This window comes from Vidua macroura, chromosome 3 (assembly GCF_024509145.1).
Source record: "Vidua macroura isolate BioBank_ID:100142 chromosome 3, ASM2450914v1, whole genome shotgun sequence".
Lineage (NCBI taxonomy): Eukaryota > Metazoa > Chordata > Aves > Passeriformes > Viduidae > Vidua > Vidua macroura.
Genome location: NC_071573.1, coordinates 62,180,443 through 62,195,257, shown reverse-complemented (window position 1 = coordinate 62,195,257; position 14,815 = coordinate 62,180,443). Strand labels below are relative to the sequence as shown.

General features: G+C 39.3%; 1 protein-coding gene across 8 annotated transcripts in view; it reads right to left on the bottom strand.

The window, feature by feature from the left end:
* The window catches only part of ECHDC1 (ethylmalonyl-CoA decarboxylase 1), a 40,748-nt gene extending 26,148 nt beyond the window's left edge, over window positions 1–14,600 (bottom strand). The window contains exons 1-5 of one of the 8 annotated variants that reach the window (XM_053972717.1): window positions 13,813–13,872; window positions 11,741–11,888; window positions 11,270–11,379; window positions 6,606–6,827; window positions 1,680–1,822 (exon numbers count right to left, since the gene is read on the bottom strand). In XM_053972717.1, the coding sequence (XP_053828692.1) occupies window positions 1,680–1,822; window positions 6,606–6,825 (363 nt within the window). In that variant the 5' untranslated portion in view covers window positions 6,826–6,827; window positions 11,270–11,379; window positions 11,741–11,888; window positions 13,813–13,872. The other 7 variants (XM_053972721.1, XM_053972722.1, XM_053972719.1 and 4 more) reach the window with 7 other exon arrangements.
* Window positions 14,601–14,815: the final 215 nt, after the last annotated feature.

Sequence of the window (14,815 nt, the reverse complement as noted above, 5' to 3'; positions counted from 1 at the left end):
CATCAAGTTAGAGAGAAGAGTTCTGTAAGACTGAAGAACAGCAAATGCTATTCCATATTCTAGTAAAGCTTTATTTAATAAAGACTATTAAATCCCACCAAACAGATGCTTTAGGAGCTATTATAAAGAAACTCTCAGTAAAAGATAAATAGCTTGAACTCTCCAAAGGAAATAGAAAAGCAACTATGTTTAACTATTCTTGGAGCGTTTCTGGTGATTCTTAGGCTTTAATTTCAATACTAGCATGAGATCTAGATTATGTGCAGAGAATTCTCAACAAAGTTATAACATATATATTTTTCATTCTGTCCAGTATATCTGTTATCAAACCTAGTCCTTGCAAGAGCCCTCCCTGCCAGTGCAGTGGCTCCAAGTAATTTGTATAAGAATACAGAGAGAATACAAAATGTATGGAAGCAGAATCACTGAGATTTACTGAATGCAGAACTCTGAAGGAAAGCCTAGACTGCAAATAAGAAAAGAACTGACCTTGCTTGGCTTCAGCTCCTTTTCTGTTGGCATAATGCTCAAACAAGTTAAGAATTGCAGATAAAAAAAAAAAAAATCAATTTACGAAAAAAATCACATCTACATCTATATTTTTAAAATTACCAGTTCTTATAAAATATCCAGATGAAAATGTCCCCCAAATCCATTTATATCTATAAAGCATGACATTTCTGTACTAAGAAAAGCATCTCCCTTGTGATGTTCCCAAAAGGAAACAAAATATCCTATACCCTTTGAAAACTGAACTGTCCTTTTTATTTTACGAGGCCAGAAATAAAATCTAAGACATTGTGGGGTTTATCATATTTAGTTTCATCAATAAAAAAAAAAAAATCATCACTAAAGACAAATATCAGATTAACCAGTTTTTCTGTTGATATTCATACTGGAAGAGCCAATTAAGTGTTTTATTTACGTGGTTAAATCCTGAAACTTGCAGTGGCCACAAAAAAGCAGCAGCACTGGCACATACCACATCTGCAAACCAGGTCTAAGAGCAGCGCAGGAAGACCCTCTTCCCCGGCAGCTGGCAAAGCCCTATTTCACACATTGCCAAGTCCACATACTAATCCATGGAAAGAACAGTAGCACATGTGAAAGTTGTCCAAATGGGTGGCATGAGCAAAAATTTGCCATCAAACCACAACCTCTTCAACTTCATAGAGACACACAAGACTCACATGACTCAAGTACAGCACAAGAATTGCATCTGTTCTTTGATTTCATGCAAGTCCAAGCACAGTTTTGATAAAATAGAAACCTTTCTGTAGTGACACTGTAATAGCAGCTATTCTACTTAAATTTCTTTTTTTTTACTTTAGAATATGAGAAATTATTACTTTTATCTGTTTCTAAAGGTCAAACTATGGAAGCACAGTTTATCTGATGTGTAAATTCACCATATACTGCTGTGAGCAACTGAAATGACATTTTTAAAAGAAAGGGCTAAAAAGAACATATAGTGTAGGAATTTAAGAGTTATGAATCATTTAGAATAACACTTAAACCATGGCTTGAAGGGGATGACAGCATTTTTTTTTTGACCATTAAAGCTCCATTCTGTGACTTGTATGTCAAATTGCAGTAGAAGTGTAGTGCAACACCTCTGCCTAAACGGAATCTCAAAAAATTAATTTTTCTCCATAACCTTAATGTGTATTAATACTTGCCTGGGAATTGGATATTTCTTTGACAACATTCAAATCAGATCCTGAGCAAAAAGTGTTTCCTGCACCATGGATTATAAGACCTTTGCCATCCTTCCAGTTTTCCAGTTCAGTTACCCTCTCCCGGAGTTCAACCATCATAGTACCTGCCACAAGAGGGGAGAAACAAAATTTTTAACAGGAAATTATTATCATCATCATGTTTTTTGTTACATTTTCCACCAGCAAAACCAAGTTACAGTTAATAAGTGATGGGCTTAAAATCACAAGGGAAAATATCATCTTAAATCCTGCACATAATCACTGACATGCATTTATTCTCCAAGGATGCACTTCCCAAAATTGTGAACGATATTTGTTTTACACTCAAGAAAGACCCAAAACAAAACAAACAAACAAACAAACAAAAACCCTCTGTCTGATTTATTTCTGCTTGTAATTGCATACATTCAGGACAGATGAATTTATATGTATCCATCCATATCTGCCCAACTAGTCATTTTGAAGTTACTGACATTCCTCCCTGCCCAAACAATTGGCAGACAGTCAACATTAACAAAGGTTTCTTTCTAAAAAGACTCTTTATAAAGCACATCATCATACAGTACTAGCTTTTTATTTCTTGTTTAAACATCCAATTCATCATAATACATCATAAACATCATATTTGCCTAATTACCCCTCCTGACATGGAACTCTACAAACTCCTGTTTCTAGAGCTCATCCTAGACAGCAGCATCTTCCACAGCAATGGAATGTACTTGCATTAATTTAAAGCTCTTCCTTTCTGAATGCCTAGGACTCTGTCCAGTTATATACTTAAGAGAAAACATTTACAGAAACTAATTTCAGAAAGCAATGTACATACAGGTGGATGACACTCTCAGCTTTACACTTCTTTGACAAGAATTTAGACGGACATGCCTACATTCTTCAGATAGAAATGTGCCTTCGATTAATACTCTCAAGGACTCTCTCCTCTGCCAACAGTGCTGTTTTTCTAACTCTATGCCTGCATGCACAGGACTCGTCCTCTTCTGAAATCTCCCATTAGCAGCTAGTCCATGGGACATTTATGTTTTCTTTCTTATGTTTTTTTTTCTTAACGTTCATTATGAAATAAGCTTCACTGTCCCACATCAAGAGTGAACAGTCAGTCAAGTATTTTTCCCTTAGGCTTGGTCTCAGCCACTGCAATAACACAGTTTGACAATGTTTCTGAGGTAGTCAGTAATTAAGTGGACACTACATATTATATACCAGAATAGCATTGAGTTGGGGTATTTTTTACCCACTGTCAAGTCCATACTATGATCCTCTAAAAAAATCCCAGCAGTTTTGTCAGTTGCTTTCCCTTCTAGATTTATAATTTGGTCATGCTTTTTCTATGTGGCAGATTACATTTGTTTTCACTGAATTTCACCATGTTGATCTTGAGTTCTTTGCAGCAGCTAATCAAGATCACTGAATGCCTCTCCTCTACTCCAAAAAATAATCTTGCAAGCTCTCCTAATATGGGGTCATCTGACCATTTCAGCAGTTCACCTTCTGTTTCATCATCCAAGCCAAGAATGAAAATACTGAGCAGAACTAGACCTAGATGAGATTTTTGTGGGTCTTCACTTGAAATGCTTTTCCAGCCTGATGGCACACTCAACAACTTTTCTGCAAATGCTGCTGTTCAAAGTTGTGTGCATTAACCCTGTGGATTTCACTTACTGCATATTTTCCTTCTTAAGTCTTCTTAACAAAAAGGTATTTGGGCTGGCATCCAAGCTTTGCTAGAGTCAAATACAGCAGAACCCTGTTTGTGGTTCTTTTAATAGGCAAAGCAGTGAGGTATTGAAGAGTCTTTCCACAGAGTATTCCAAGAAAAAAGTCGAGTTAACTGAAAAAATGCAGGATCCATATGAGCCTGTTACATGCAATAGCAGGGGACAAGAGACACTGGCCAGAGCCTGTTCTGTGTTCCTGTGAGAGGCTCTTTTCCATTCCTGACAACAGTGAACTATTATTTTACCAACAGATATATTTCCTGATGTTTGATATAATGAAGAAGGCACAACACTAAAGCAAATCCTCATTCTGCCAATCTTAGTCTTTCAGTATTTGATACCATGAAGTTCATGCTCTTTACAGAATTAATAATAAATAATTTGTTTGCATTTCAACTATAATCCGAGAACAAATGTTTTCAAGTAAATTGTAGAAAATAAAAACTATCATCCTTATTTTCTAATTCCTACAGCCTAGCTTTCTTCTCTTTTAAACTACATTCAAGTTTAGTTCAGTGAGAGCTTGGGTCGCTGAAATTGGTTCTACCAGGCTTAAGCTGACATTATTAGCATTTGTTTCCAGAGAGACCATTTCAAACAGGTGGCTATTAGATTCCAATTAAGAAGAGAAAAAAGGCATAACAATCTCCATATCGCCCATTAGCAATTTGCCAACAATTTTGTTCTGGTTTTGATTTCAGGAGTTGCTCAAGCTTAGAATAAACACAATTCCTTTGAGATAAAAAACTGCTGTGTAAAGTAAATGCCTGGAAAACAGAATTTCCCTCAACAGTTTAATAATGTTTTGCAGCTTTCTAGAGGGAGCATGCATGGATATATAAATTCACATCTGCCACTATTCAGAAGCTCTGAGACACAGAATCAATAGAATTTGATGGGGAAGTAGCTGTATCTACAGGCTCTGGCTGATGAAGTCAGCCAGGTTCTGCTGAGGCAATTCAGGGGTAGCACACCCCATCCTGCCCCTTGAAGAGCATTATTTGATACACAACTGAAGGCAAAGGATTAAGTTCCTGGCAGTTTCTCAGCAACTACATTTTACAAATAATAATGTTAAAAATGAAATTAAGATCAGTATAAATTAAGATGCCATACCATTCACTGCAGCAGCAAAAGGACCAGTCTGATTTTGCTTCTACTCTCCCTCCCAAGAAAACAAAAGTTTCTAGCACAGGTGTACAGAACAAAGAAGCAGCATCTCTTGAATTAACAGTAAGATTTTTCAGAACAATTTTTTGTAGCTATTGCCTAGCAAAATGGAGTACAGCTCTCTACAGGGCTCTACAGACTGCTTTAAAATAGAACTGCCTGATCCCATGGCTCATTTGTTATATGCTAATGAGGATCCACAGCAAAGACAGAGCTATTAATTTCCTCAGTGGTTTTTGTAGCTCTTCTTTGCTACTAGAGCATCTAATTGACATACACTAATAAGTTATTCTCACAGCAGTCCTGTAAGGAGAGAAGAAATTATTTTACAGACAACTAACTGAGCCAGAGAGAAAATATCTGCTAATTTTGGGTGCTCAACTCCAGATGTGGGATATAATTTCAGCCCATTAACATTACACAGAACATTGTATAGGCAAAGAACAGCTATCAGTTGCCTAAATGGCAGCTGCACCTGCTCAGCATGGCTACCAATCACTTCTGAGCCCCTTCTGCCGAGCACATAGAAAACAGAGAACATATTAGCCAGTTTCTATGAAAGTTTGGTTTAAGCAATTTGACGTTTTTACTCCTCATCTTCAAAGAGCAGAAAAACCCAGTCTGCTCTCTCCTTTTGCTGTTACAGCTAATTTCTCTTGCCCCTTTCAATTTCCACAACAAATAAGCTAAAAGCACACAGTCTACAGGGTGTACATTACACAGTTTTGTTTTGAGTCAAAAATAGAAACCAATCTGTAGAAAAAGGAGAAACAACCATATAATTATGATTGTATAACAGCATGTATGTTGACAGGGAGGCATGCAGAAGGATAATCCCTATGCTAACATTTTTTTAGTTACAACTTCTTAAGTTAGGTAATGATTTTATACATGAGTTTTTTAAGCGAAACAAAAGATAATGCAGAACCATCTAGGTGCATTACCACCAATTCTGCTGCTCTCTTAGGTTCCTTTCAGCTAACAATCACTAGTGGAAAGACTAGATTGACATTCTGCATGTAAAGGGCACACTTTGCTAGTATGTTGCAAAATGTTTGCTCACAGCAAAGGAACAGTGAGAACTGGGCAGGAAGACAGAACAGCAACAAAGAAATTAGCAAGATGACACAAATGCATCCACATCAAAATATTAAAAGATAAAAACATTCTTACAGTAAAGGCTTATACACAGCTCCAGCTCAAGCAGATTCACACCCTGGATGTGTGCCACTCACATCTGAAGAGAGTGGCATAAATTGGAATTAATCTAGATAATTAAGAAGAAACAGCAAACAGCTCGGAGAACAAAACCCTCTCAATAATACAAGATTAATAAAATAGGGCATTTTGTTTTGATAGCTAAGTATTCTCCAGTGTAAAAGCATATTAAATAGATCACTGACCTGCAACAGCTGAGAATACCCAGCTCATCTGATCTTTAATTAACCAGTCACTGATATTTAACACATAAGGCAAATGAAGAACAAATGGAAACCAATTTGGGTATATGGAAAAGACCAAACTACAGAAGTTTAATGTACAGGGAAGGCTTTAGGTAAAGAACCAAGCAGAAAACTCATTCTTTCTTTCTACATCACCTATAAAAGGGAGGTGGCATCGTTTCACGCCCACAAAAATGCCTACCATATTTTCAGAGCAGTGATGACAAAATGAGAGGAGATGCCAGAAAGAGCTCAGTGGCAGAATTGTGCTAACACTTAAACAACACAGAGAGAAGCACCTTCTGCAAGACAGTCCTTGTGTCATTGAGAATTTCTTAGATTCTTCTGACATTTATAGCAAAGTTACTACACAAAACACTGGACACATTTACTGCACATCTGAATAAAACTTACACATTTATTCTTTTAACTAAGGTGTGATAAAGCAAAGTGTTTCACTTTCTTTAGGCAAAATGTCAAAACAGGTAACTGAACAAAAGACAGACCAAAACCAACCAGCAATCCCATCAACTAATTAATACCTGTAAAGGCATTCATTAGCTTTGGGTTATTCAAAGTAAGTATTGCAATGCCATTGTCTTCTTTGGAAAGGATGATGGATCCACCAGAAAACTGCTGAAGTTTCTTCTTTATCAATTCTTCCTCATAACCATCAGCACCATTATACAGTGACAACCTTCTTTGTTGTAGTATTCTTTCCATTGTAATCTGAAGAAAGTTCTTCCACAGAGCAAGGGCCATTTCTGGAAATACATAGAGTGAGGGGAAAAAAAATTAGGAAATTTCCTTTGAAATCCACTTCAGTCCTCTGAGAAAGAGGGAAGTATGACAGCAGAAACTAATATAAAGGTGATACAATCATAACAGTTGACAGAAATCACTGCAAACTATATTTGCAAAATTCTTGGTTTGAATCAATCCCCACAAAGTTAAGAGAAGGAGTTTTATGGAGTGATTTTAGTAGTTAAGCCAGGTATTAGCACCTTTTAAAATATTTCCTTGTAAAATTTGCCAAAAAAGTTATTGTGTGCAGAAAACAAAAGAGGCTCAAAAACTATGGGCTAAAAACTAAGACTCTTATGTACTCCACTAGACCAATTTACTTTGTATTATTCTTCCAAACCCTCCCTCACCCTTCCCTCTAAAAATATACCTATAATGGAGGAAAAATCCTATCAAATCCCACAACTTTCAAGATCTGGATCTCTTGCTTTTCTGTAGCAAGTATTACAGCAAAACATTCCCCAGAGAAATACTTGAGGAACTTAAAAATTAAGAACTGAAGATCATTCTTATATCGAAATCTGTTCCCTATCACCTTATTCCATTAACACAGTTGTCATACCCCATCTTAAAACTAATTAGTCAGCCTAGCCTTTGATTGCTATGTGCTTTTCCCAGTCATCCCAGTAGCACTTTGAGTTAATTTCATTTGGGCCCAGAATCTGTGCAGTGCTCCAAAGGATGAGAAGTGTGCAACAGTATTATGCATTGAGCGCCATACTTGCCTTTTATAAAGGTAATAATACTTGTAAAGTATTTCTGTGTACCAGTATACCCATGGCTTATTCCTCTGCTATTTCCACTCTACAGTGTATGACAACAAGACAGTAATTAACATATATCACACTTGATCTGCATCTCTGCCTTAATTTATTTACTCTGGAAATGGGTCTACTGTAGAAAGCAGTTTACAAGTGACTTGAAAGAAACTGAGTAAAGCCTGAACTGAAAACAGCTGATCTGGAAATAAAGTCATCTCAGAAAACAATCAGAATGAGAATCAAAAGAACCCCCACAGGGCATGTGAAAAAAACCTCTTGCTATTTTGCAATTTGACAGAGTAATCCTACCTTTGCCCCAACTTACTTTTTAATGGGCTTGGCCATTAAAGACATTCAGAAGACATGGTAGATGCTCATTTTTTTGTAGATGCTAATTTTTTTTTCTGAATCATAATTGGCAGAAACAAGATACTTTCAAAATTGGCAAGCAGTTGTTGGAAAGTTTTTCTAAGGTGAACTCAGAACACAAACACATTCACTGAGACAGAATTTGGTGACAGCTATATTGTATGCTCTGTTCAGGGTATCTTACAGACTGAACATTTTTTAAAACCTTTATTATTTACACATGATCAATTAAATGCACATTAAAAACCACACACAATTAGCTCCTAATGAAACAAGTGAACAGCCCTGTCAAGTAAACACTTATCTTGTCACTGGCTGTACCATTCTACACTAAACTTGAAAGTGCTTCTGTTGGTGCAGGTATAGTTCTCATTCAAAGGGAGGAGGAGTTTGCAGAGCAACCACACTATGGGATGTGAAGGTACATGCACCAATACCAGGCAACTGTGAAGAGCCATCTATGCCAGTAGATTCATACCTGTCCTGCCAAACTTCACCCACCAATACAACAGGATCTCACAAGCTCAACACAAAGAAACTAGTAAGACCTACACAAATCTATGCATTATAAAATCATATGCACAAGAAAACGTAAAGGGATGATTTTTTAATATCTGTTGGCAAACAAGGCTTTAATCCGCCATGATGAACTTTTCCAAAATATAAACTAATAAAAATAATTAAAAATCTTAATCAAGTTTAAAATCTAATTGATTACAAGATTCATTATTTCATAAAAAATGTTCCCTGACTGCTGCTGCACCCAAACACTCTCCATCTATGCACATTCTAACAGTCTGCAACACTTCAACTACCACCTTTCAGAGCTTTTAAAATTTTATTTAAAGAGTGAAAATGGGTTTCTAAAGCTCATTTCTCCTAATTGATTCTTTTTATATTCAGTCTCTCAAGAGAGAGACAGGCTTCCCTTTTCTCTAAAACCTCAGTAGTAATTCCTCAGCATATATTAAAGCAATAAAACTTTCCATCCAGCTGCTAGCTTTTGCTCAGGAGAGAACAAACATGAAATACATGGACAGTGCAGCCCTTCCTTGTAAAGTGTACCTTGAACAACCAGCTCCCAATTTTTAATGAATACAAAGTGTCCCCTGTTCTCATATTAAAACAGACTAGCTGAATTCTCTAGGAAGCCCCAGTGACTGGTTTGAAAGCAAAGAGGAGGGGGCAAAAAGGCTGTTCTGCTAACTTAACGACTTGCTGACTTAAACTTTTTTCAGTACTTTTATACACTACTGAATTTCTCATGACAAGAAATATACTGAGCAAAACAGACTTAAGATATGGAAATTTTATTCCAGTGAAAAAAGAGTCTGTCATTTTCAACTGCGTGGTTATGTGCATTAACAGCTCTTTAATATTATCACTATGGTAATAAAGAACAGCAGCAAGTGCGGGATTAGAAAACAAATTGGACACCACTGCCTGCTGATCATGACTCATGATTAATGACTCATGCAAGGTATAATTTTTGAATTATTTTCTTTACAAGCATCTCCTGCAGTACCGGTCAGTGCCCAATACTATTTTTTAATAAAAATAAGATTATTTTAACAGTTCAGTCTGAGTTGACCACTCAAGAAAAGTATGATAGGAAGAGCTAGAGCTCTCTCAGCCTAAAGGGATTTCTGCTGATATCTGGCAAACAACATCCAGAATTTCAATCAGTACAGAGCACTCACAATTCACTGCATGACTGAGATTGATTATTTCTGTATTTTGCATAAAAGCAGTGAAAGAAAGATGCTGCAGTAATACTTACAATGTTGTAGGACCAGCCAAGAGATATTTATTAACACTAAAATTTTCAGATTTTCAGTTTAGCATAATCACATCTATTTATACATACTTACAGAAATTGAGTCTTAGTCTAATTTTAAATAGGCAACATGCTATACCCATTAGCCTCTGTAGCAAAGGGAGTTTATGCACAGTTCCTACAATGAAGAAAAACCCAACCTGACAGTACAGGAATAACAGTAGCCAATTAGCATCTTTCACATGTTTTAAGTGCTACAGCTTTATATACCACTGGTGACAACCAAAAGAGAAGCCAACAGTGTAAGCACCAATAGTTGCCCATTCCACAGTTATTGTACCTCTTACATAAAACAACAGTTTAAATCCCATTTGATAATCAAGTGATTTTGTAACACTCTTGCCTGTGGGGTAGCAGACTGTGGGTTAATATAAACACATACAAAGGATTGACACACATTATGCATGAGCAGCACATGTATCTACATGCAGGCATTCACAATTTATGTATTTTTGTGCATGCAGATTATCAGAGGCCTTCTGACAGCCTCTGGCAACTGTCTCGGTAAAATTCACTCTTTACAATGTAAATAAAACATATTAATAATAGGGATAACACCAACATCAATACTCCCTGAGTAGATTTTTTTGGAAATTATTAAGTCTTGAACAAGGGTATTTGCCCTTGCCATTACCACTACTCTGTTGCAACCCAAATGTCTCGTAACACATGATGTATCAAACAACAACCTCCAGCAATGCTGCCAGTTGCAATTGTCACTGAACATTAAGATACCTGGCCAAAGTAAGAGGTAAGGGCTGTGGGTAGCAACTTTCTAGAAGAAAGGGTAGAAGACAAACCAGAGAACTGAATCTTAGGAGCTGTATGATCAAACAAGAAGCACTGCACTACACAGCAAGTTAAATCAGCAAGTTAAAATACATGAGCAAGAAAAATTCCAGTTCAAAAATGGTGCCTGAATTATTGGCACAAGTCAGGGAAAAAGAAAATGAGTAAAAAAAAGATGCAGGGATGTGTTTTCAATACATCAGAGAAATAAGCATGCCCTTTCATCTGGGGCAGGATGTGACAGGTGTGATGTGCAGATACAGATACTGGAAAAAAAACCCCATCAAATGAATTTCTGGGTTTGGATGAAGGTATACTGAGATTAAACACAACAGAAATAAAGGGATTCAACAGACAAAATACATAAAATCAGTCTCAGGAAGGAGAAAAAATTCAAATTGATTAAATAAAAAACAACTGGAAAGGCACTTTTGTGACACTACCAAAGGTATCAAGGGCACTTGGTCAAGAAGAACAAGAAAACCTGACTTGATGAAGACCTTTGGCAGCTGCAATTTCAGCCACAAGCACAGAAGTGCAAAGACAGGGAAGAAGGGTTAGAAGATGTGAACTGAGGATGATGATGAGATGACTCACAATTCAACCCTGTGTGGGTCGCTTACCAGTCACTTTAAAAGGCATTCACCTGTACTAGAGAGCAGTGACCATGACTGGCAGATGCTTCACCAGGTTCCTGTAGTGGCCAATCAATGGAAAGCAAGTGGTGGCCCAGTACTGAGGCTGGCACAACTGATCCTATAGCATGTAAGCAGATAAAAAGGCAAAGTGATGGAGAAACAAAGCATGAAATTAGCCCATTTGTAGGAAAAAAAAAAAGTAGGTTGAAAATGAGTGAAAATAACAACTGACTGTAACCCTGGGCAGTGGGCTGGTGGGTTATTATAGGGAATAAGGAAAGAAAATAAATTATGGTGTAGGACAAAGAAAAGAGATTCAAAACCAAAAGGAGGCCAGCTTGGTCTCACAGTGAAGAGTCACTAGACCCTGCCTTCAGACATAAGAAAGGTGTAGCAGGGAGGACTCAAACGCAAGATTCCTCTGTTGCCAGTTGCTTGTCACCACCCCTCACCTCAAGGTTACAGAGCCCTCCACCTACCTCATCCACTTATCCATCTCTCTACTTTCCTTCCATGATGCGTGGGTTAGGTTAACTTAAACACCTTGCCCAACAGATTCTCCCACTCTAATAATTACCAGATGAAGCAAGTTGAGGGCAATCACTTTCCCAGCTGGCTTTCTCACTGCTGAAAGCAAGCAGATCATAAGCATGCTAAGGGATCAACAGCAGAAAACCCACTGACAAAACATAATTTGCAAATACAGAAACTAAACAAAGCTGGGGAGCTGAGGAGATTCTGCCTCCCCAACTAGAGGACTGATCCCTCATGCCTTTCTCAAAATGTCATGGCTCTCAAACTTGCTGAGCCCTGCTCAAATTTTTAGCACATTGTCTCTGGTACCTGCACTGTAGACAAATTAGATGGGATCAACAGTCCCTCCAGTTCAGCAAGTTACTTTAAAAGCCTTTTGACTCTTCTCAAAATGGGCTTTAAAAGTAGCCGGCATTTTAAAGGACTATTTTTTAGCCTCTGTATTACCGGTAAGAGAGCAAAAGATTTGGGCCTCCTACTTTCAAGATGTCAGCATTAGAAACAAAGTTTATCCATCCAGAAGCTAAGAGAACAAGAAGTGAGAACATGTCCAAATTAACTAACTGAAATAGCATCAAATAATGTATATAGGAAATAAAAATTAACTGGGGGAAGAAAAACCTTTTAACACTGTAAGTAAAAAAAAAAAACAAAAAACTTGTCTGTAGCTTCAGTTTTAAGCTGGCTGACCATTTACACCTCATTTCTGCTTTTATCTTTCCTTTTTTTCTTGTTATTTTCATTGTTTCTGGGCATAGCAAGCTATGGCTTTCCAAATTATGTGTTCTTTGTTTAGTTTTGGATTTTTTAATGATCCCTGTAGGCTAGAGTTTAGATGTGAATTGTCCTTCTATCCCTAAACAATTACATTCTCTCTTAATCACATTTTAATTATTTTGAAGAATAGTAAACAAATGACAAAGAAACATACTGAAGTCCACAGAAAAATAATGGCATTTAATGATGCAAAACAACTGACAAAGGAAGCCTTTCCATAAACACAGATGACACTACCTAAAAACATTTGACTTTGGTTCCCATGGTGAGCAAAAGATTTTGAGTTTCACACCAGAGGGCAAGAATCTGTTATTTTCTGCAAAAAGCACTTGGACCCTTTATTTTTTAATGCTTTGATCCTCACAGATTCTCTTCACACCTGTCATCAAAGGAGCTTTTATAACAGTGGCAGAAAACACTTTTAAGTTCACTGCCCACTAGGTATGTTTTAGAGACCATTAAGAGCAGATGCACAACTTCACAGGAATGGAAACAACCACAACCAACCCACCATTTGCCTTTCAGTCACCAAACCCTGAACCATGAACACATGAATTCAATTCTAGCTGTAACCGCAAATACTGATGCTGTCCCAATGGTTGCCTTGAAAAGTGTAACTTTTGTAGTCAAGAAGTATTCTGAATTCCACTTAATTCACTGTTCTTTACTATTCTCCCCTTACCACCACTACCCATAAGTGCTCCTGTCGACAGCAACACCAAAAAACCATACACCGAGGTCTGAACCAGCCACGCAGCCACGACTCTCCTGTCCCCCTGTAACAGCACTGGGAACTAGCAGCACCACACCAGGACTGCCCGTCACCTGCTTCCTTGGCTCCACACAATGAATTCCGGGAAGCAATGGCAACCTCCCTGCACGGTCTGACCTGGGGAAGCTTTTCTGACACTTTTTTTTTTTTTTTTTTTTTTTTTTTTTTTACAGAATGATTTATGTTAAATCAACCGTCAAGGCAGGGCTCAGTGCCGAGCAGGGCCGAAGTGGGCGGTGACGGGCTGTTCCCAAAGCGAGACCCGAGGTGTCAGGGCTAAGCAGAAGCACCGACGAAGCCACCCGAAGCCACCTTGCCTCTGCCGCAGGCGCCCCGAGGCCTTGCGAGCACCGGGACGCCCCGAGCCTGCCCCACGCCCGGACGCTGCCGGGGCCCCGCGCCGCCTCGGCAGCCCCGTTCCCCGGCAGAGGCCCCTTTTCCTCCCCAGGGCCGCGGGCGGTCACTGACCTGGCCCCGGCACCGACCGGCCCGGCGCCGGCGGAGCAGCGCAGGCGGGCGGTGCTACGGAGAAAGGGCCCCGCCGGGAACCGCTGCCGCGGCCGCCGGGCCGGGCCGGGCCCGCAGCCGCCTGCCCGCGGCCCGGGAGCGGCGGTGTCGGGGCAGCCCCGCGCCGAGCAAAGGGCACCAAAAGCTTGTTGAGCCCCCGAGAGCTGGGGGCTGACTTGGGGCCAGCAGGAGAGGTCTTCATACCACATCCGTACAGGCGTGACCCCAAGCAGCGAGAACTCTGCCTGAATTTAAGCAATTTTGAAGCAGACCATACATGTCAGCTCCAAGGTTGCTAAATACTACATGAGCAGGTCGTCATTATTGTTGTTTTCTGCACCGATCGCCCCCATCCCTGAAAACCAAGCCCCGTGTTTCTATCCAGGTCAGGGTAATTAACGATCCTCCTTTCTCCGCTGGCTTCCGACAAGGTCTCAGGTTAGGATACGGATGCTGCCGGAAGCATCCAGCCAGGAGCGGCGGGGCCCCCACTTGCTGTGCCTGGGGCTGCGCAGCAGGCAGGAGAGATGTTAGCTCCCTGTCCACGTCGCCACAAGGAGAGACTTGGGCTCCCCATTTTCACATCCATCTGTTTTACCTGTCAGCCTAAGTGGGAGCTCTTTCCAGCTGTCCTGTTCCTGGCCGCTGTGCCTCTCCGGCTCCAGGTGCCGCTCACCTGTACCCAGCTCTGGCAGCTGGGCCAAAGTGCTGAGCAAGCCGCAAACTACCCTGGCATTAAACTGTAATTGTGTAAACTTGAGGCTGACACAGCCGTGCCATCAGTTTTGCCAGCAGCCAGATCAAGGGAAATAAATGGTTTCAATGAAGATTACTTGGTGTTTTGCATATTCTAAACATTATGCAAATATGACCCAATCTTTCCGTGTCCTTGTTGAGACATATATGTAAGATTACTCAATTTTAAGTATTTGTAGCATGGCTGAAATATGTATCTGGAAATGCA